General features: G+C 43.8%; 1 protein-coding gene across 1 annotated transcript; it reads left to right on the top strand.

The window, feature by feature from the left end:
• Positions 1-16,336: 16,336 nt before the first annotated feature.
• Positions 16,337-22,344, top strand: FAM136A (family with sequence similarity 136 member A). Its single transcript, XM_049857547.1, has 3 exons — positions 16,337-16,588; positions 17,403-17,543; positions 20,636-22,344. Exons 1-3 carry the CDS (start codon positions 16,502-16,504, stop codon positions 20,822-20,824), a joined length of 417 nt encoding a protein of 138 aa, XP_049713504.1. The 5' UTR covers positions 16,337-16,501; the 3' UTR covers positions 20,825-22,344.
• The last annotated feature ends 1,199 nt before the right edge of the window (positions 22,345-23,543 follow it).

A 23,543-nucleotide genomic window follows, 5' to 3' on the forward strand; every position in this document is an offset into this window, starting at 1 on the left:
TAAGACCTCTACCGTAAAAACTCATGAACAGGTTTACATACAAAAAGAAACAGTCTCGGGTGGCTAACACACACATGAGAAAATGCTCTCGATCATTAGCCATTCGAGAAATGCAAATTAAAACTATGATGAGATTCCATCTCTCTCCAACAAGGCTGGCATTAATCCAAAATACACAAAATAATAAATGTTGGAAGGGCTGCGGAGAGATTAGAACTCTTATACACTGCTGGTGGGAATGTAAAATGGTACAACCACTTTGGAAATCTATCTGGCGTTTTCTTAAAAAGTTAGAAATAGAACTACTGCACAACCCAGAAATCCCACTCCTCGAAATATACCCTAGAGAAATAAGAGCCTTTACACGAACAGATATATGCACACCCATGTTTATTGCAGCTCTGTTTACAATAGCAAAAAGATGGAAGCAACCAAGGTGTCCATCAATAAATGAATGGTTAAATAAATTATGGTACATTCACACAGTGGAATACTACGCATCGATTAAGAGCAGTGACGAATCTGTGAAACATTTCATAACATGGAGGAACCTGGAAGGCATTATGCTGAGTGAAATTAGTCAGAGGCAAAAGGACAAATACTGTATAAGACCAAAGGTTCCTGAGAAATAGTATAAACTGAGAAGAACACATTCTTTTGTGGTTACGAGGGGGGTGGGAGGGGGGTGGGAGGGGGTCATTTACTGATTAGTTAGTAGATAAGAACTACTTTAGGTGAAGGGAAGGACAATACTCAATACAGGGAAGGTCAGCTCAACTGGACTGGACCAAAAGCAAAGAAGTTTCCGGGATAAACTGAATGCTTCAAAGGTCAGCAGAGCAAGGGCGAGGGTTTGGGGACTATGGCTTAAGGGGACTTCTAAGTCAATTGGCATAATAAACTCTATTATGATAACATTCTGCATCCCACTTTGAAGTGTGGCGTCTGGGGTCTTAAATGCTAACAAGCGGCCATCTAAGATGCATCAATTGGTCTCAACCCACCTGGATCAAAGGAGAATGAAGAACACCAAGGTCACACAGTAACTATGAGCCCAAGAGACAGGAAGGGCCACATGAACTAGAGACTTACATCATCCTGAGACCAGAAGAACTAGATGGTGCCCGGCCACAACTGATAACTGCCCTGACAGGGAACACAACAGAGAACTCTTGAGGCAGCAGGAGAACAGTGGGCTGCAGACCCCAAATTCTCATAAAAAGACCAGACTTAATGGTCTGACTGAGACTAGAGGAATCCCAGCAGTCATGGTCCCCAAACCATCTGTTGGCCCAGGACAGGAACCATTCCTGAAGACAACTCATCAGACATGGAAGGGACTGGACAATGGGTTGGAGAGAGATGCTGATGAAGAGTGAGCTACTTGTATCAGGTGGACACTTGAGACTGTATTGGCATCTCCTGTCTGGAGGGGAGATAGGAGGGTAGAGAAGGTTAGAAACTGGCAAAACGGTCACGAAAGGAGAGACTGGAAGAAGGGAGCAGGCTGACGCATCAGGGGGAGAGTAAATGGGAATATGTAGTAAGGTGTATATAAGTTTACATGTGACAGACTGACTTGATTTGTAAACTTTCACTTAAACCACAACAAAAATTACTAAATTTTTTTTTTTTTTAATGAAATAGCCATTCGTGATTATTAAAAAATAGCTTTGGGAAATAAGAAGAGGACAGAACGTTGTTAATCAGACAAAAGTTAATTTAATCAGAAGCAAAAAAGACTAAAATAGATACAACAGACATATATGGATGTGCTTTCTGTCTGTAATTTGAAGAAGTCAATTATAAAATGGCATTTTGGGAGCAACTGAGGACATTTGAATAAGCACAACGTTGTAAATGATGCCAAAGGTTTTTCATTAATTTTGCTACCTGTGGAAATTGCATTGTGTTTCTGTAACAATACACACATATATTTTAAAAATACATACTGAAAGTACATAAGGGCAAAAAGACATGATGTTTGGGATTTGACTTAAAACATCAATAAAAGAAAATAAAACTTTTAAAAGGAGAGATAAAGCAAAAAAAAAAAAAAGAAAGAAACAGTCAGATGGTAACGAGGGAGGGAAAGGGCGGGGATGGAAAAACACTAAATAGATAAGTGGTGACTTTGGTGAAGGGTAAGACAGTACACAATACTGGGGAAGCCAGCACAACCTGCACAAGGCAAGGTCATGGTAGCTGCACAGACACACCCAAACTCCCTGAGGGACCGAATTTCTGGGCTGAGGGCTGTGGGGACTATTTATGGTCTCAGGGAACATCTAGCTCAATTGGCATAACATAGTTTATAAAGAGCATGTTCTACATTCTACTTTGGCGAGTAGTGTCTGGGGTCTTAAAAGCCTATGAGCAGCCATCTAGGATATTCCACCAGTCTCACCCCTTTGGGAGCAAGAAAGAATGAAGAAAACTAAAGATAGAAGAGAAAGATTAGTCCGAAGGACTAACGGACCACATCTACCGCAGCCTCCACCAGACTGAGTGCAGTACAGCTAGATGGTGCCCACCTACCACCACTGACTGCTCTGACAGGGATCACAATAGAGGGTTCCGGACAGAGCTGGAGAAAAATGTAGAACAAAATTCTAACTCAAAAAGAAAGACCAGACTTGCTGGCCTGACGGAGACCAGAGAAACCCTGAGAGTATACCCTCCGGACACCCTTTCAGCTCAGTAATGAGGCCACTCCTGAGGTTCACCCTTCAGCTGAAGATTGAACAGGCCCACGGAACAAAATAAGACTAACGGATCGCACCAGCCCTGGGGCAGAGATTGGAAGGCAGGAGGGAACAGGAAGGCTGGTAATAGGGAACCCAGGGTTGAGAAGGGAGAGTTGACATGTCATAGGGTTGTTAACCAATGTCATAGAACAATGTGTATACTAACTGTTTGATGAGAAACTAGTTTGTTCTGTAAACCTTCATCTAAAGTACAACGCCTGACCATCTGCTAAGCCACTTGACACGCTCCTAATTTGGAGAAGAGAAATATCACACTGATTATCTTTCTCATCATTGCAGCATTACCTTAAGTCAGAAGGAGGAATGCATCCCACCCACTCTGGTGAACAGCTGGAGCCACACTACAAGTCACCTAAGAGTTCAACTGGAGCCTGACAATCCTACCTCCCCAACTTGGGTTCCTAACCAGTAGCTACAGACAGCAGCTGGGGCCCCAAAGTCCAGCGGGGCTTCTAGTGGGATGACATCTATTCCTTACTCCCCTCCTTCAGCACCTCGCACCCAACCTCAGCACTGACCTCCAAATGGCAACTCTCCTCCCTAGCCCTCCCCCCTACATCACCACCACCCCAGAATGCCCTGTTAAGCTATATTGCCTTAAGGACACAGGTAATTGTACAGACCTTTTTTTTAAAAGCGAATGCAACCTTTCCATTTTTCTAGGATTAAGTGACTCCCAGTGGTCCTGGGCTAAATGAGTGATGAGCTGCTCATGCTTACCCAGTCAGGTCTGAGGTATCTAGACTTTACATGAGGTGCCACTGACTTCCCGGTATCATTAAGAGAAACCACACCCAGCCCACATGCACCACTCTTCTTGTTCAACTCAGGTGTATTTTTAATATCTGTATTGCATGGTGTTTACCGTAAGTAACATGCTCTCTGTTTATAGTAGATGAAATCAGTCTTTAGTAACATTTTGGTTTCTCTCTTAAATCTTCTTTCCTAACCCTGGTCTTCTCGCGAGTCCAGTGTCCTCATTCTGTCCTCTAACTGCACACTATTTTCGCCACTTATCCCCCTCAGTCTCCACCATCTCTACCCAGTCCTGACAAGGACTCTGAACAGATCTCTCCTCTTACTCTGCAAAACTTAGCTGCCAGGTATGTTTCCCAATTAGCGAGGGGCCCTCAGGTAGCTGCCTCTTTGGTAAAGGGTGTTGTACGTTGTAAAGTTGATGAGGACCATGAAGATAATCTTAACCAGTCTCACTTCATTTTACAGATGAAGAAACTGAGTCCCAGAGGAAGGAAGGCCTGAGACCAGTACAGATCCAAAGTCTTCAACCAAAGTTCCCCAAGCGGAAGGTCACTGTAATAAGGGAAGAGCCCTTTGGGTTAAGAGTGTGAGTGACAGGTCTATGGTCTCCTCCTGCAGCTGAATTGAAAACTACTGCACAAGAGGCCTTCCTTATGGGGGGTCCTCAGCACTTCTGTTCCCAAAGCCAGACCCACAGTAGGTTCCACAAATGATTATTATTGTTATCACTATTCTTGTTGTTATACTATGACAACCACAGTAATAAGAGCAGGAGAGAGGGGAACACAGGGTTGCCAACAGCCTGAGCCTCACAATAGTTATTTACCTCATACCTCAGCGACACTAACTCATGGACTGCCACCACACCCCCGAGAGTTAATAGTATCGTCCACAATTTATAGAAGGAGAAGGAAGGAAGGGAAAGGCGGAGTGGCTCTGTCAGTGATTTAGCTAAAGGACAGATTGTCAGAGGTAGGCTGAGGACACAGAACAGTTTGATGCTAAACCCCAGGATTGAATCTGTAGACCAGTGTCTTCAACAGAACCTGGATCTGTGACCTATGCAATACTTCATGCGGGATTTCCCAAACTCTTTGGCTGTTATCCAGAGTAAGAACTATAATTTTACATCTAAAACCAGTTGCCATTGAGTGAATCTGACTCAGGGTGACCCCGTGTGTGTCAGAGCAGAACTGTGCTCCACAGGGTTTTCAATGGCTGATTTTTCAGAAGTAGGTGGCCAGGTCTTTCTTCCGAGAACCCTTTGGTTAGCAGCTGAGTTCTTTAACAATTTGCACCACCTTAGGCAATTTACTTGACCTCTAAAACTGCTTCCTCCCCTGTCAAATGAGAACAAGAGTAACACCCACAAAGCTGGGGCGGGGAGGTAGGGACAAGAATTCCTATCCTTAAAGTGTCTGGCATGTCTGACACACAGTAGGTGCTCAATAAAAGGAAGCTAGTAGTAGTGATAGTAGTATTACTGAAAGTAACATCCCAAATGAGAAAGGTAAGGCCTGCACAGCTCCCAGCTTGGGTCCTGTTCCAGGCTCTACCTTTGAACAGAGAATCAGATTATCACAAAGGACTTCAGGAGACCATGGCCAGGAGGCTGGGGGTGTGGGTAGTCAAACTGTGTCACTTCAGAGGTGTGTGAAAAACACACTGGGCTGAGAGTCAAAAATCCATTTCTTTTCTGTTTCTCCCATTCACCTACTGTGTGACCACGTGACACCTTTATGTCCCAGTTTCATGAGAAGGTTGATTTGGATCAAGAGTTTCATACTGTGCCCTGAAGCATGCACAGAGGCCTTTGGGGTTCCACAGAGGTCTGACAATTCTAATTTTTAAAATATTTTAAAGTACTTTTTCAACCGTACTTTTAAAAACAGCACCTGCTCAAGTACTTCATATGACGTATTTTAGGTCACGGGACATCACTAGGGTATTGTCTTGTACTGTGAGGTCATCTTGCTTTAGTTCAGGTTCAAACTAAAGCTTCTCTTGCCACCTGTGTTTAATGAAATAATATCCTGACACTGAGAAAATAATACCCTTTCCTCTGTTGGAAAGGACCACCAAGTAAAACTACTTATCTGGGAAAATTAGGTTGTCCCTAGGCTGTGCAAACAGTTAACGTGCTGAGCTGCTAACAGGAAGGTTGGAGGTTTGTGTCCACTCAAAGGCACCATGGAAGAAAGGCCTGGCAACCTACTTCCAAAAAAGCAATCTTTGAAAACCCTGTGGACCACAGTTCTACTCTGACACACATGGGGTCACCATGAATAGGAATTGACTTGACAGCAGCTGGGTTTGAGTCTGCATAAGTAAAGGAAAACTGAGACTGATAGAGGGACTTAAACCTCCAACATTTGATTAGCAGCTGAGCATGTTAACTGTTGCACCAGTCAAGGACTCCAATAATAGATAAGGGAAAACTATAAATGCTACCAAATTTATGGTTTAGAAAGCTCACTAATGTTTGGAGGGCAGACTGTAGGCAGGAAGTGCCGGACGAAGGACAATGGCTACAATAATCTAGGAATGGATGAAGGTTGCTGAGCCAAGGCAGTGGTTAATTATCTTGGTTTGTGTCACATGGTTTATGTCACTCAGGCCCCACTGCTGGTGCCCTGGAGCAGAGAACTAAATCAAACTAAACCCATTGCCATCAAGTCAATTCCAACTCATAGCAACCCTATAGGACAGAGTAGAATTGTCCCATAGGGTTTCCAAGGAGCAGCTGGTGGATTTGAACTGCTGACTTTTTGGTTAGCAGCCAAGCTCTTAACCACTATGCCAAGAATTCACAATTTCTTAAGTCACTGTGGAGGTCCATGCAGCTAGTTTTGTTAAGTTTTTAACTGGGCTTTTCATCTAAGGAATACACACATAGCTTTACAAATCTCAATCTACAAACTCAGAAGTACAAGAAACGTAACTTTACTTTCGAAGACTAAAGAATTTTTAACATGATTTCCTTTCTGCCAGGTGGCAGAGAATTAATCAATTTAGGGACCCATCCTGGAGTTGCATCTAGGTGAGAAGATGTCTGGTGGGAGGGTAGGTGGTATCATCTGTCCACACTGGCATCTGTGAAACTCCCATCACAGGGACAAGATCTTTACCTTGGTCTATGCTAGTTACTGCCAGGTCATCCTATTCCCAACCAGCTCTGTCTCTCTACTTCTGGACTGTTCTTCTCTCAGCTGTAGGGGGATCATTGGGCAGCTCCCATTCTGGGCCTTGGGAAAGGGCTACTCTAAGGCCATCTGAGACCTTATCTGGTTCCATGCTACTTTGGGGCAGCTCTGACCCATGCTGAGTCTTGGGAAACCCTGTGGGGCTGCGTACGATGCTCTGTGCCTAGACCTACCACGCAGCTATTGCTTCTCTGGGGTCTCAGAAGGAGTATACGCCCCCTCTGCTCTTGGGTTGCCCAACCTATCTGGGGGTTCTAACAGCCCCCATTCCTGAGTGTGCACAGAAGTAAGGCAAAGGGCTTCGCTTCTCAAGGTTCCACATGGTTTATGGACTCTTAGCTGATCTTCTTGGTGTCCCCAGGTCGTGCAAAGAGTTAATGGGCTCAGCTGTTAACTGAAAGGTTGGAAGTTCGAGTCTACCCAGAGGCACTTTAGAAGAAAGGCCTTGTGATCTACTTCCCAAAAGTCAGTCACTGAAAACCCTGTGGAGCACAGTTTTAGTCTGACACATATGGGATCGCCATAAGTTAGAATCAACTCCATGCAATTGGTTTGGGGTTGTTTTGTTTTGTTTTGCTTTGTTTTGGTAGTTGACCTAACTCTTCTCCTCTCCCATGTTGGAGACCTTTATCTAGCCTTAGGGGCAGGAAGCTTTGTCTTACTCCTTCAGTATTCTCCCTTAGGAAACCCTGGTGGCACAGTGGTTAAGTGCTATAGCTGTTGACCAAAGGGTTGGCAGTTCTAATCTACCAGGTGCTCCTTGGAAACTCTAATGGGCAGTTCTACTGTGTCCTATATGGTCGCTATGGGTCAGAATCCACTGCAATGAGTTTGCTTTGGTTTTTTGGTTTTTCTCCCTTATCATCTCTGTTCTGTTCTTCCCCCAGAATTTTGAAACTCAAAATCCAGAACTGATTCCCCTTTTCTCTGTGCTCTGCTGTGTTTTCCTTCCCCAAGGCAATTAATACAAAATCCCCTGGCTGGGCAAGGGGTGCAAAGAGATACGACGGGAAAACTTCAGTTAAGATTTTAAAATATAATGCTATCACATACAAATATAGAAGGCTTTACAAATCAGCTTGACTTCCTACTGCTACTAGGAAGTAAGAAATGTTTAGTCAGGCAAATGTTTTTATTACAAACTCCCAACTACACTTAGTTCCGTTTCAGTGAATTTGCTCATAAAACAAAATTCTGAAACGTCAGGTTTTTTGTGACTTTAATTACAGTCTTTGTTTAGTTTTTATAAGCTTAATAATTTTTCAATCAAATTTTCTACTGGGAACTTGGTTCCATATTCTAAAACAAAGTTTTATCCAAACAGATATTCGTACGCCAGTGCTCATTGATTGGAGCCCCAGTAACATAGTGGTTAAGGGCTCAGCTGCTAACCAAAAGGTCAGCGGTTCGAATCCACCATCCGATCCTTGGAAACCCCGTGGAGCAGTTCTACTTTGTCCCATCGTGTTGCTATAGTCAGAATTAACTCGATGGCAACAGATTTGGCTTGGTTTGGTGGTTCGTGGATTGTAGTAGCATTATTCGTGATAGCCGAAAAAGTGAAACAATGCAAGTGTCCATCAACAGATAAATGGAAAAACAAAATGCAGTATATTCATACTATGACATATATTATTCACTCATAAAAATGAATGAAATATTAATACATGTTATAACATGAATTAAATTTTTTTTCTCATTTCCAAATATTGCTAACCTGATTATATTACTTTTACAATAAAATAAATGTATTTATTCATTTGTTAAATAAACCTATACCCATTGCTGTCAAGTTGATTCCAACTCATAGCAACCCTATAGCACAGAGTAGAACTGCCCCCATAGGGTTTCCAAGGCTTTAACCTTTACAGAAGCAAACTGCCACATCTTTCTCCTGCAGTGCGGCTGCTGGGTTCAAACCGCTGACCTTTAGGTTGGCAACCAAGCTTAACCACTGTGCTACCAGGACTCCAAACAAATCTATACTGAGTCATTAGCATGTGCCAGACCCTAAACAAAGAATTGGGGTTCCTGTCTTCATAGAGTTTTTAATCTCTCAAAGGAAATAAATGGAGTACAAGTAATGAGTCGTAGTGATGGGCACTGTCACGGGCAAGTACAGGGTTTTAACAAAGTATAAAACCCACTAACCAAACCCACTGCCGTCGAGTCGATTCCGACTCACAGTGGCCCCATAGGACAGAGTAGAACTGCCCTGAAGAGTTTCTAAGGAGCGCCTGGCGGATTTGAACTGCCGACCTTTTGGTCAGCAGCCGTAGCACTTAACCACTACTCCACCAGGGTTTCCTAACAAAGCACATAACCCCCAAAAACCCTTTGTTGTCAAGTTGATTCTGACTCATAGCAACCCTATAGGACAGAGTAGAACCGCCCCACAGAGTTTCCAGGGAGTGCCTGGTGGGTTCAAACTGCCGGCCTTTTGATTAGCAACCAAGCTCTTAACCACTGTGCCACCAGGGTTTCCAAGTACATGCCAGAGGAGCATAATGGTGGGGGTGGTGGAAGGGATAGTCAGAAGAGTCTGTTTTGAGTCCATAAAGCAAGTTTCAACAAATTTCAAAAGATCAAAACCGTACAGAGTATGTTTGTTGTCCATGTCTAGCTTGTGAGAGTAGCTAAAGCAGTACTATGAGGGGAGATTGGAAGATTTAAAAGTCATACATTAGAAAAAAGAAAGGCTGTCAATATAAAGATAATTTTTTTTTAATCTTAATACATCTTAATGACCTTGGAGTTGAGAAAGATTTTTTTAAAAAAACACAAAAAGAATTAACTTTTAAAATAAGTTGTAGATTGGACTACATTTAAATTAAGATCATCTTTCATCAGTGGATACTATTAACAGAGTAAAAAAGACAAGTCACAGAGTGGGAGAAGATACTTGTAACATGTATAACTAACAAAGAATTCACATCGAGAGTAAATACATTTTGTAAACCATTAAGTAAAAGGCAAACCACTCAACAGAAAGGTGAACAAACGAGTTAAACAGGGTTGTAGTAGGCTCCCCAAAGATATCAAGTCCTAATCCCTAGAACCTGTAACTATTATTTTATTTGGAAAAAGGGCTTTTGCAGATGAGATAAAATTAAGGATCTTAAAATGGGGAGATTATCCTGGATTATCCAGAGAGGTCCTAAATGCAATCACACATATTCTCATAAGAGAGAAGCGGAAGGAGATTTGACACATACCCAGAAGACAAGGCAACGTGAAGATGGAGAGAGAGATCGAAATGATGTGGCCACAAACCAAGTAATGTCCGCAGCCACCAGCAGCTGGAAGAGACAGTTCCCCTAAAGCCTCCACAGAGAGTGCAGCCCCGCTGGCATCTTGATTTCAACCCAGTGATATTGATTTTGGACTTCTGACCTTCAGAACTGTGAGAAATAAATTTCTGTTATTTTATGCCATACCATTAGTGGTTATTTAATACAGCAGCCACAAAAAAAAAAAAAAATGAATAAAAGGGTCAATTGTAGTAGCCCAGACAAATAACAAAAATAATGGTGGCTTGACCTAATGTGATAACAGTAGAGAGATATGAATAGATTTAAAATATATTTACATGAAATAATATTTATAGCCATAAAACATTTGCAGACATATATACACATACGTGTGTGTGTATAGATGTATACTTTTTTTTTAACAAAAGTTTTTGAACTTCCAAAAAAACTGAATATCTCTTTCTGCAGAAGATGGAAGTTTTTTGCCTCAAGTCCTGCTTGGGAGTTTTCTTTTCCTCAGCAAGGCTTCCTAATCTACCAAAAATATCATGACTAGAAAGTGATAACATAAGAATAGATTTTTCAGTTATCAATTTGATCCCTAAAGATTCATCTGGAACTCTTCGACCAGGCTTGGCCGTAGCTGGGTTTCTGGCCACCACCCATTGCTAACCTGAGGGTTCAACAAGATGGCTATGACGAGCAAAATTCACTTTCCCCTCTCATCCCAGATCCCAAGGCCCCTATTTATCCCACCTGCATCTTGAGTATAAGTAAATAGGAAAGAGTCTTGATCTATCTAGTGCCATTTATTGTCTCTGGTCGAGTTGCTGGGAGTATTTCTGCCTCTGCTGGGACCTGGCGCCTGAGTGTAGGAGACATAGGGAAGGAACCGAGACCACCTAACTGACCACCCAGGATCCTGAAAAGGCTCAGACTTATTTCCAGGGAGTCAGCCAAGACTTGGGCCAGACAAGATTTCAAGCCCTGAAACCTCATTTCCTCCCCACAAAGCATCAGGATAATAATGCAAATGGGAATCTAAGCTTCCTAAAAAGAGACCAAATTCTGCTTCCCCCACCATGACTTCCAAAGCCAGCTGGAAGTTGGAAATTATTTTTTTAAATACTAAAGAACTACTCATTTTGTATACACAAACTAACCAGGCTACATTGCTCAAGGACCTGGACTCCTACAAGTTGGAGTTGTTAAGAGATTGGTATGGCATTTAGGAATGAGGGGAAAAGGTGAGAAGTTCCAGATTGTGCTGTAAAGAGAGAAAGAACTCCCCATGGAATATAGGGACATAAGTATAAATACCTAAAATAAATAACTAAATTCAGTCATGACAAAGAGATTTCCTACATTTACAGTCTGGATTCAGCCTATCTGGGTTGGAATTCTGATTCCACCAGTCTCTAACCGCACAACCTTAGATAAGTGATTTCACCTCCCTCGGCCTCAGTTTTCTGCCCTGTGTGGGAGAAAAAAAATCCGTTGCTGTTGAGTCAATTCTGACTTATAGTGACCCTACGGGACAGAGCAGAACTGCCCCACAGAGTTTCCTAGAAGCAGCTGGTGGATTTGAACTTGGTTAGCAGCTGAGTTCTTCACCACCACGCCACCAGGGCTCCAAATGGGCGAAAAGTGAACACCAAAGTACTCGCCTCATAGGATTGTTGTGAGGATTAAATGAGAAAATACAATGTAAAGCACTTAAAACAGTACCTGGCACATTGTAATAAGAGCTGACATCACACTGGTTCCAGCAGCTGCTGAGAGCCACCTCTCACTGGTCTTAAAGTGGAAAAGATGACCCTGAATAATGGTTTCTGAGGAGCTAAAAAAAACACTTTTGCTGTGAGTAGATTCCAACTCATGGTGACCCCACGTGTTTCAGAGTAGAACTGCACTCCATAGGGTTTTCAATGGCTGTGACCTTTCAAAAGCAGATCTCCAGGACTTTCCTCCAGGGTGCCTCTGGGTGGACTCGAATCACCAACCTTTTTTTAGCAGCCACGCATAAGCAATAGCAACTAGTTTGACCAGCACTTGTAGATGGGATTGGAAGAAACTCCTGGCAATCTAGTTCTGAAAATCAGCCAATAAAAACCCTATAGAACACAAAGGCTTGACCCGAAAACTGTCATAGGAATTGCTCAAGGGCAGCATTTCATTCTGTTGTGTGTGAGGTCGTCATGAGTCAGGGGCTGACAGCAGCTAATAACAACAACCAGTACTTGGGCTGATGCCTGAGGAACACAGTTTGAAAGGACCCTGAGTTGAGTCAAGCTGCCCCGTGCCCTCAAATCAGGATTCTCCTGCCGTCTAGTGCACCATAAGCAGCAAATGCCGAAATTCCAATGACAGGGCCTTTCTTTCTTTCTTTGTCTTGCCCCACTCACCAGTCTCCTTTTCCACTCTAGGCAGAACCACTTGGCTTCCCCAAGGCTCTTTCACGCTTCGGTATTCAACATTCTGTTTTGCTCTCAGCAGCTCCCTTTGCCTGGCATGCCATTCTATTCACCCTCTCTGGCATGTCAGGCAAGCACCAGCTCCTCTTCAAAGACTCAATTCAAGCTCCACCTCCTCTAAGAAAGCTTTTCTAAGGCACCAAGCCACTCACTTCCTTCCTGCGGGCCCAGGCTACCACCTACAGCACAGTTCTTCTAACACTAAGTATGTTTGCCACCTCCCATTCTTCACTGATGTTCCCTCTGTACCAGCCCTTGGCACGGTGCCCTGCTGGTTTCTAGCTGGCTTTCAAGACATGTTTGATAAATGAATGCATAGAATGGTAAAGAAGAAGGATATACACTTCACTGGTTTTGCTTCTCTACAGAAACAACCAGATGGTAAAGAAGAAGGATAAACACTTCACTGGTTTTGCTTCTCTACAGAAACAACCTAAGACAACGACTATTACTCAAATTTACGCACCAATCACGAAGGCCAAAGATGAAGAAATTGAAGATTTTTACCAACTTCTACAGTCTAAAATTGATTAAACACGCAATCAAGATGCGTGGATAATTACTGGCTATTGGAATGCGAAAGTTGAAAACAAGGAAGAATCAGTAATTGGAAAATATGATCCTGGTCATAGAAACAATGCGGGAGATTGTATGATAAAATTTTGCAAAACCAACAACTTCTTCATTGGAAATACCTTTTTTCAGCAACATAAATGGTGACTATAGTCGTGGACCTCGCCAGATGGAATATACAGGAATCAAATCAACTACATCTGTGGAAAGAGACAATGGAAAGGCTCAATATCATCAGGCAGAACAAGGCCAGGGCCTGACTGTGGAACAGACAAGCAGTTGCTTGTATGCAAGCTCAAGTTGAAGCCGAAGAAAATTAAAACAAGTCCATGAGAGCCAAAGCAGAACCTTGAGTACATCCCACCTGAAATTAGAAACCACCTCAAGAACAGGTTCGATGCATTGAACGCTAATGACTGAAGATCAGACAAGTTGTGCAATGACACCAAGGACATTACACATGAAGAAAGCAAGAGGTCATTAAAAAGACAGAAAAGGAAAAAAAAAAAAAAGACCAAAAGGGATGTGAGAAGAGACTCTGAAACTTACTCTTTAACATAGAGAGCTAAAGCCAAAGGAAGAAATTATGAAGTAAAAGAGCTGAACAGAAGATTTCAATGCGTAACTCAAGGAGACGAAGTAAAGTATTACAATGAAATGTGCAAAGACCTGGAGGTAGAAAACAAAAAGGGAAGAATGTGCTCAGCATTTCTCAAGCTGAAAGAACTGAAGAAAAAATTCAAGTCTTCAGCTGCAATATTGAAGGATTCTATGGGCAAAAAAAATTGAAAAAATTGCAGGAAGCATCAAAAGAAGACAGAAGGAATACAGGGAGTCACTATAAAAAAAAAAAAAAAAATGCCAGCTAGTCAATTCCGACTCATGGTGACCCTATAGGACAGTGTAGAACTGCCCCATAGTGTTTCCAAGGAGCAGCTGGTGGATTCGAACTGCAGACCTTTTGGATGGCAGCCAAACTCTTAACCTCTGTGCCACCAGGACTCCGGAGTCACTGTACCAAAAAGAACCGGTCAATATTCAACCATTTCAGGAGGTAGCATATGACCAGGAACTGATGGTATTGAAGGAAGAAGTTGCACTGATGGCATTAGCGAAAAACAAGTTTCCAGGAACTGATGGAATACCAATTGCGATGTTTCAACAAATGCATGCAACGCTGGAAGTACTCACTCGTCTATGCCAAGAAATTTGGAAGACAGCTACCTGATCAACCAACTGGAATCAATCTTTATTTGTGCCCATTTCAAAGAAAGGTGATCCAACAGAATGCGGAAACTATCAAACAATATCATTAATGTCACATGCAAGTAATATTTTGCTGAAGATAATTCAAAAATGGTTGTAGCAGTACAATGACAGGGTACTGCCAGAAATTAAAGCAGGATTCAGAAGAGGATATGGAATGAGGGATATCATTGCTGGTGTCAGACGGATCTTAGCTGAAAGCAGAGAATACCAGAAAGATGTTTATCTGTGCTTTATTGACTACCCAAAGGTATTTGACTGTGTGAATCATAACAAATGATGGATAACATTACGAAGAATGGGAACTCCAGAACATTAATTGTGCTCACGTGGTACCTGTACATAGACCAAGAGGCAGTCATTTGGACAGAACAACGGGATATTGCATGGTTTAAAATCAGGAAAGGTGTGCATCAGGGTTGTGTCCTTTCACCACACGTGTTCAATATATATGCTGAGCAAATGAGCCAAGAATCTGGACTAAAAGAAAAAAAATGCAGCATCAGGATTGGAGGAAGACTCATTAAGAACCTGCAATATGCTGATGACACAACCTTGCTTGCCAAAAGTGAAAAGGATTTGAAGCATTTACTGAGGAAGATCAAAGACTACAGCCTTTCGTATAAACTTGTCAGATGGAATGCACAGGAATCAAAGAAGACAAAATCCATAAAGAAAAGAAAATTCTCACAAGTGGACCAATAAGCAACATCATGATAAATTGAGAAAATATTAAAGTTGCTAAGGATTTTATTTTACTTGGATCAACAATCACTGCCCATGGAAGCAGTGGTCAAGAAATCAAACAAGGTATTGCATTGGGAAAATCTGCTGCAAAAGACCTCTTTAAAGTGTTAAACAGCAAAGATGTCACCTTGAGGACTAAGGTATACCTGACTCAAGCCACGGTATTTTCAATCGCCTCATATGCATACAAAAGCTGGACAACAAATAAGGAAGACCAAAGAAGAATTGATGCCTTTCCTTTATGGTATTGGTGAAGAATATTGAATATATCATGGACTGCTAGAAGAGTAAACAAATCTGCCTTGGAAGAAGTACAGCCAGAATGCTCCTTAGAAGCGAGGGTAGCAATACTTCATCTTGCTTACTTTGGACATATTATCAGGAGGGACCAGTCCCTGAAGAAGAACATTACGCTTTGTAAGGCAGAGGATCATCAAAAAAGAGGAAGACCCTCAATGAGATGGATTGACACAGTTACTGCAACAATGGGCTCATACAATAACTATGATTATGAGAATGGAGCAGAACCTGGTGGGGTTTCTTTCTGTTGTAAGTAGGTTCGCTATGAGTCGAAACCAACTCACGGTATCTTCCGAAATAAATGAAAAGTATGTCTACCACAGACCTGCACGAAAGTGTTCATAGTCACTGCTTTATCCATAATAGAGAATAACTGGAAATGACCCAAATGGCCATCAACCAGCGAATGGATAAACAAATTATGATATGGCCATACAATGGAATACTACTCAACAACTAAAAGGAAAGAACAACACAGCTCAATCAAACGTATTACGCTAAATGAAAGAAGCCAAACACAAAAGAAGTCCATACTGAATAATTATATAGATATGAATTTCTAAGGCGCTCTGGTCGTTCGCTGCTGACCAAAAGGTCAGTGGTTCAAACCCACCAACGGCTCTTCGGGAGAAAGATGTGGCAGTCTGCTTCGGTAAAAATGTACAGTCTTGGAAACCCTGTTCAGTAGGGTCACTATAAGTCAGAATCCACTCTACGGCAGTGGTTTGGTTGTTTGTTTGTTTACGTGAAATTCTAGAAAGGGAAAATGTAATCTATAGAGCCAGAAAGCAGATTGATTGGGAAAGGACAAGGTTTATTAAAGCTCATCAAACTGTACACCTAAGATCTGGGCATTTCTCAGTCTGTAAATTATACGGAAAGGAGGAAGGAAGGGAGACAGTGAAGGAGGGAGAGAAGAAGGAAGAAAGCAAGCCGGAAGGCAGGAAGGAGCGTCGCTACAGACTTGCCCGGTGGAGGGCAGGTTAAGGAGCGCGGCTCCCCGGCATGCAATTACTCCTCTCGGTCGCCAGACGGCAACGTGGTTCCGGGAAGGACCGACCGCGCGGCCCAGGCACCCCGGGAAGAGGCGGCGAGGGGGCGGGCCCGTGCGCTTCAGTCCATGTGGGCGCCGGCGCGGTGGGCCGCAGCGCAGGGTCGCCATGGCGGAGCTGCAGCAGCTCCGAGTGCAGGAGGCGGTCGACTCCATGGTGAAGAGTCTGGAGAGAGAGAACATCCGAAAGATGCAGGTAGCGAGCCGGGGGCCGAACTGGGTGTCTCCTTCCCTCGCGGGTCCGTATTCCCGGGCCCTTCCTGCAGCCGCCTCGCGAGGCCGGGCCGCCGGCCCCCTACCCGGAGACCCCGGTCAGGGCGACCCTGGGGTCCCCGCGGCGCCCTCGGAAACGCCGCTCGCTCTAAGCTTTGGCTGATGAGATGAAATTCGTGCGCCCTCGCCATGCGCACGGCCATTTTCCACCTAATCCAGCCCGGGTGAAAGGATGTCCATGGGCCAGAGTCGGGAGTTCTTTACTGTGAGGCGTTCGTCTCCCCTGCCCTCCCATCATGCGCTGCCCCTTCTGCCCAGGAGCAGCCCGAGGCCCAGAAAGGGCACGGCCAAGGTGAGAGACCGGAAAGGTGAAAGCGCCGGTCCTCCCTGATGGCAGGGTCGCTCCTGGTTCATTTGGATTGAACTCCCCACCACACAGCCTGTTCTGTATGATGTTCTGCTTTTACCGCCTCAATGTTCTGTGTGTCAGAGGTTGCTGACCTCTGACCTGTGGTACAGACACCTAGTTTTCAGAACATGGCTGCCTCTGACCCACCCCCAGCCATGAATGCAACAAGTACCAATGAACCAGCCTCAAGAAGCCTATGGAACACTCTACTAGGCACCGAGGATAATTGTCCCATTCATGGTTTTAAGGTCCTGATGGCTGTTACTAACGATGGTGAAAGCAGAAGATGGAGAGGGAGGTGCCAGTGTAGAGAAGTCCTCCTAACCCCTGGTTATGTGTGTTCCCTGAGGCTTTCCTGCCTGACCCCTGGTCTTTCCTCCCACCCCAGGGCATCATGTTCCGGTGCAGCGCCAGCTGTTGTGAGGACAGCCAGGCGTCCATGCAACAGGTACACCAGTGCATTGAGCGCTGCCACGCGCCACTGGCTCAAGCCCAGGCCCTGGTGACCAGCGAGTTGGAGAAGTTCCAGGTGAGGAACATCTCAGATGGACTCTGGTTAGGAGACCCTTGATGTTGCTCTTTTTCAGGAGTTGACAAGCATTTGTTCAAAGTTCTTGGCTTTAATGTCTTGGTCCTTTTAACATTTGTGATAGACATATGGCCAGCCAGAGTCCTCCTGGGGTTTGAAATTTTAGGGAGAGGCCTGGAAGTTGAATGCTATGAATTTGTTACCGCAATTTCGCGAGTTAGAGCCGCCTGCCGCAAATAGCCAATTCTTGAGACAGGGGTGAAGTGGGTAGCAAGAGCTTGATTAGATATACCGGTATATGGAGACAGAGGGGAATGATCTCCTCCTAAAGTCATCTGTCTCACCAGACTACCAATGGGTTCGGGTTTTTAAGGGAAAAGGGGCCATAAGTTTTAGGGACTTGTGGAATGTGCACTGTCTTTCTTCTGTTTGGTTTTGGTGGTCATATCTCAAACATGTTGATCTTTTCCTGCCATTATCCCATCAGCTCAGTGGGTAGCTGGCGCCATCCTTCCTCTTATTTGACAGGCTTAGATCTTACTTGGGGGCAGGGATGGGCTGGGGGAGGGAAAGGAGAGAAAGAAGAAAGAAGAAGGAAAAAAAAATTGGCTCAGGTACTGTTTAAGATATGGCTGAGCAGCCTGTTTCAAATTGAACCATATTTTCCCTTAGAAGCAGTGTTGTAAAATGGCATTATGTTCATGACCAAGAGCCTTATGCCTTTTTTTTTTTCTTTTTTGCCATGAGTACCAAATATAGTCTGTAGACTGTACATAACCTATACAGCTTTCTAAAACAGTTCGGGGCCACCCAGAGACACCCTGGAAGAAAGGCCTGGTGATCTACTTCCAAAAAATCAGCCATCGAAAACCCTACGGAGCACAGTTCCACTCTGACACACATGGGATCACCACAAGTCAGAATCAACTCAACAGGAACAAATACCAGTGAGTCAGCCACATGAAGGTGTTGGTGGTGGTGAAAATATATATATTAATTCATAAGCATATTTTAAAACAATAGCAGAGTCTCCAGGAGACTGGATTAGGACAATCTGAAAAGGTGAAGATTAGCGCCAGACCCTACCCCTGTTCTGTAGTCTTACACATTCGCCCAGGACCGCCCCTACCTGCGATACCCAGAGGGAGGCTCCAGTATCAGGGAGCCGTCACTTAGTGAAGCATTACTGTTGTAGACTCAATGCTGCCTTCCTCACCAGCTCCCCTGAGGTTACTAAAATAGCTCCATTTTTCCTTCTCTGGAGTGAAAGGTACCCACAATTTCATTTTACCCCTTCCTCTCAGTATTCTTTTCTAGAGCTTGGGGAAAACAGGGCCTGTTTTTGATTTGAACCAGTTTTTCATATCCAGAGGTTTCACACATGGAAAAATTCTGTCTAATGTGACACGTTTTTACATTCTGCTGTATAAAACTCTTCAAAATTCCTGCCATTGTGAAGGAATAACTTTTCCAAGGTCATAGTATCCCAAAGGGTTTCTTTGGATTCGTTTTGACAGCTCATTTTGTAGCTCGACCCTTGGAAAAACTGATTCGTGGATTGCTGTATAACTTTCTCCTTCCGTTCTCTTTTCAGTCCTCTCCAGTCAGACTTTCATTCTTCCCCTGTGCCAGACCTGCTTTTCCACTCACTGCCGTGGTGCCAGATCCGGTGGTCATTTGTCAGTTCCCATCTTACTCAGCGTATCTGCATCATTGATACAGTTGGCCACTCCCCTCCTCCTTGAAACACATACTAACTTGGCCTCCAGAACACCTCACTCTCCAGATCTTCCTCCTCCCTCGCTGGTTACCCTTTCTTGGCCTTCTTTGCTGATTCCTCCTCTCTCCAACCTCTGAACATTGAAGTGCCCAAGGTAGTCCTTGAAACTTTTCTATCTGCTTCTCTCTAGTCTCCTCTAGTCTTATATCTGTGTCACCTATAAGCTGACAATTCCTACATTCAGTTTCTAGACCACACATTGTACCTGAAATCCAGATTCATATAACCAATTGTTACCTCAACATCTCCACTTATTTTTTTTGTCTGTCTACCTTCCCTCACTAGATGCAAGTTCTATGAGGGCAGGAACTGCCTTACTCACTGCCGTATTTCTCATAATTAGAAGAGTGCCTGGCATATAGTAGATGCTCAATAATATTTTTTGAATTGAGTGTTTTTCAGTAGCATGAACAGACATTAAAGCATCAAGATGTTTTAAGTCTTTGTGTGGTCTTGGACCCCTGAGCTGCAGTAACTTCTCGCGTCCTAGAAGCACTGTGTACAGTTTATTCCGGTTTATTTGTAGTGCTGTTTAGTCTGGGCCCTCCTGGCACCACTGTCTGCTTCAATCAGGGTAGTCTTGAGTAAAAACCAAACCAGCTGCCATCAAGTCCATTCCAACCCATGGCAACCCCATGTGTGTGTCAGAGTAGAACTGTGCTCCATAGGATTTTCAATGGCTGACTTTTTGGAAGTAGATCACCAAGTCTTTTCTTCTGAGGTACCTCTGAGGGAATTTGAACCACCAACCTTTCAGTTAGTAGCAGAATGCTTAACCATTTACGCCACCCAGAGACTCCTACCTGGTTTTGAGTAACTGCATTATAGAAAGAAAGCAAAAACAAGTTGTCATCAGCCAGCTCTGACTCATGGCAGTTCCTTGTGTGTCAGGATAGAAATGTGCTCCGTAGGGTTTTCAGTGGTTGATTTTTTGGAAGTAGATCACCACCAGCTCTTTCTTCCAAGGCACCATCAGGTGGACTCGAACTTCCAACCTTTCAGTTAGCAGCTGAGTGCGTTAACTGTTTGCTCCACTTGGGGACTCCAGCTGTACTACCCAAAACCAAACCCATTGTCGTCAAGTTGATTCCGACTCATAGCAACCCTGTGAGACAGTAGAACTGCCCCATCTGGTTTCCAAGGAACTGCCGGTGAGTTCAGACTGCTGACCAGTTAGCAGCTGAGTCAGCAGGGCCCCAACTTGCACTACAGTGTCTCTTTAATTGGTCAAGATAACGTATGTCAAGCCTGTAGCCCAGGGTAAATGGAGGCAGCCTCTCAGCCTTTTCTGCCTTCTTCCTTCTTACCACAGGACCGCCTGGCCCGGTGTACCATGCATTGCAATGACAAAGCCAGAGACTCAATGGATGCAGGGAATAAGGAACTTGTGGTGAAGCAGCAGCTGGAGAGCTGTGTGACCAAGTGTGTGGATGACCACATGCATCTCATCCCGTCCATGACCAAGAAGATGAAGGAGTCTCTCTCATCCATTGCAAAATAAAAGTCTTTGCTAGTGGCCATTGTGAATGAGGGCAGGATGGGAATTTTGGTTTTTTAAGTGAGGTTTAGGAATGAAGAAATTAAGGATGGCAGCAAGTTTAAGGACTATGTCACCTGGCTCTGTGGATGCTGGTTCTTTTATAGGTTTTAATCCATAGCAAGTAAAGTGGGAAAAACTGGTGCTAAAATTTGGGTTGTAGGTAGCACAGGAGAGTTATTTACAGCCTAAATTATATGTGGCAAGTGCTTATCCTAGCAGCTGTATCAAGCCAGAGCCTCCAACACACCAGATTCTGCTTCTCACATAAGTACCAACAGGCTGGCATGTTCCTCCAGCCTACCTATGACCTGGTGGTGTTTGAAGAGAGTATTTCTGTTTGTTGCCAACCTCCTGTTTACAAGAAGTATCGCCACCCCATTTTCCATAAGCTGTAAAACAGAATCCATAAGATCAGTAATGCAGAAGTGGAAAACAGAGATCTGGGTCTTTGTTTTGCTTAGTTTTGTTTTATATCCAAGAGCCTGATATTGATTAAGATGTCAAGCTGGGAGACAGGGTAGTTGGATGAAAACTTTGAAAGGCTCTTTGGCCATCTGACTGTCAAGATGTGCTTTTCTTGAAATTCTCATATATTGCACCTTTCAGCCTGGGACCGTGCAAAAACGGGAGACCGTGTCACACTGGGTATGGGAAGCAGAACTTCCTTCTCGCTGGCTGCTCTGGTGGCCTCTGAGGCTGTCTGCAGTAGAGTGACAGGACAATCTTGCAATGACACTACTCATTTGAAGGAAAAGGGGTTTTGATTGTGATACATACCAATATCTGGGAATGAATGATGAAAGAGAAACTGTCGGCTGCTTAATTAAGAAAGTTGTGCTGGATTTGGATAAACCTAGTTTTTCATATAACTGAATGAAATGAAGGCCTAAACCCAGCATTACTTACTTCTTGTTGTTTTTGTTGTTGTTAGTTGCCATCGAGTCGGGTCCAACTCATGGTACTTTATGTATAACAAAACTAAGTGTTGCCTGGTCCTGTGCCGTCTTCATGATCATTGGCATGTCTGAGTCCATTATTTCAGCTGTTGTGGCAATCTGTCTCATTTAGGGTTTCCTCGTTTTTGTTGGCGCTCTACCAACATAACGTCGTTTTCGAGTGATTGGTGTTTCCTGATGATGTGTCCAGCTGCCTGCTTAGCCCCCTGAAATAACAGCCCTGTTAAGCCAATACCTGGCAACATGAAAGTCAAGGGAGGAAAAGTAACTCAGGAGCTAGGGAGAGCTGTGGCTCCTTTCGAGCAAAGGAGGGTCAGCCCCCCATTACCAAATACCACTTTCTGCCTGAGGCCTCTGCAGTGCGCAGTGTTCCTGCTTCAGTGACGCCTTACCATTTTGATAAGGCCTTTGTCATCTTTCTACCAATTTATTACTTGAAGTGCTATTGTAGCCTGTCTGCTGTTTCATGGCTGTGATATATTTTCCTAGTGGTTTAATTAGAAAAAATAAATAAGGTTTAATTTTCCCCACACTATTGTGCTTCTTTCTTCATATCCGAACAACAAATGTGTACTTTCTCAGGGTGCTTCTCCTTGTAATGTGTGAAATAAGTTCTTAAGATGTCCAGAAGAGTAGTATTGATTTTGTGTTATGGTTCAGATGCAAGACAACTGTAAATGAGAAAAACTTTGAGGGAAGGTTGGGGCACTATGACTTGAAGCCCATTAATGGAAAAAAAAAAAAAAAAAAAAACTTGGTATCCATGTCAGGTCTCTAGTTTCAACTAAACACTAATGGCAACATGTGGAAAAGGTACACAGCTCTGACCCGTCTAGAGAAAATCCAATGTCTAGGATTGTGAGTACCAAAAGAATACAAAATAACTGATGAGTTTAAGTTCTTACTGTACTTGGTATTTCAGCAGGCGTTCTCGAACATTAGGAATGAATTTAAATTTTGGAGAACCACCCCTGCTTAGAATCAGCAAGGTATTTAAAGCAGAAATGAACTCTACTATTTTGGCCTAAGTCTTTTGTCATCCCCGCTATGTTTTACTCATAAATGTGGATTCTTCTGTTTTGGAGTAGCCTCACAACTGGGAACAAGTCAGGGACCACCTTTTACACTTGTGTGCTTGATGTGGAAAATGGGTACCTCAATACAGAGCTTTGTGTGCCACACCTCACGCTTCATATGTGGGGGCAATGGCACATTAAGCAGGGTTCTATGAATGACTACAAAATAGAGGCAGTGTTCCAAGAATTGCTGGGCCATCAATGGGGAATACATTTCAGGGCTCAAGATACAAATTCTTGGAGACTGAAGCCCTGTCACTCTAGTGGAGAGAGGTCACTAATTCATGCTTACTGCAACCCTGGATTTGACGTGATACTGTGCTGTGGTGATAAATGCCAAGGAAGCATTAGGGATTCGCTCCTCCAGGGGTGGGTGGAGAGAGTGGAGTTTCTGTGATGGAATTCCTGCCTTCCATGCAGGAGGTCCAAGCTCGATTCCAGGACAACGCACCTCATGCACAGCCCCCCAAAAACCAAAACCAACCCAGTGCCCTGGAGTTGATTCCGACTCACAGCGACCCTATAGGACAGCGTAGAACTGTACCACAGAGTTTCCAAGGAGCGCCTGGCGGATTCAAACTGCCGACTTCTTGGTTAGCAGCAGTAACATTTAACCACTATACCACCAGGGTTTCCAACTACCCTTTA

This window comes from Elephas maximus, chromosome 17 (genome assembly GCF_024166365.1).
Source record: "Elephas maximus indicus isolate mEleMax1 chromosome 17, mEleMax1 primary haplotype, whole genome shotgun sequence".
NCBI lineage: Eukaryota > Metazoa > Chordata > Mammalia > Proboscidea > Elephantidae > Elephas > Elephas maximus.

Bases quoted from the DNA above. Each gene is read 5' to 3' on its own strand.
- FAM136A (XM_049857547.1), top strand. From the start codon at position 16,502: ATGGCGGAGCTGCAGCAGCTCCGAGTGCAGGAGGCGGTCGACTCCATG. The intron at 16,589-17,402 runs GTAGCGAGCCGG...CTCCCACCCCAG, and splicing joins AGAACATCCGAAAGATGCAG to GGCATCATGTTCCGGTGCAG. The intron at 17,544-20,635 runs GTGAGGAACATC...TTCTTACCACAG, and splicing joins GCGAGTTGGAGAAGTTCCAG to GACCGCCTGGCCCGGTGTAC.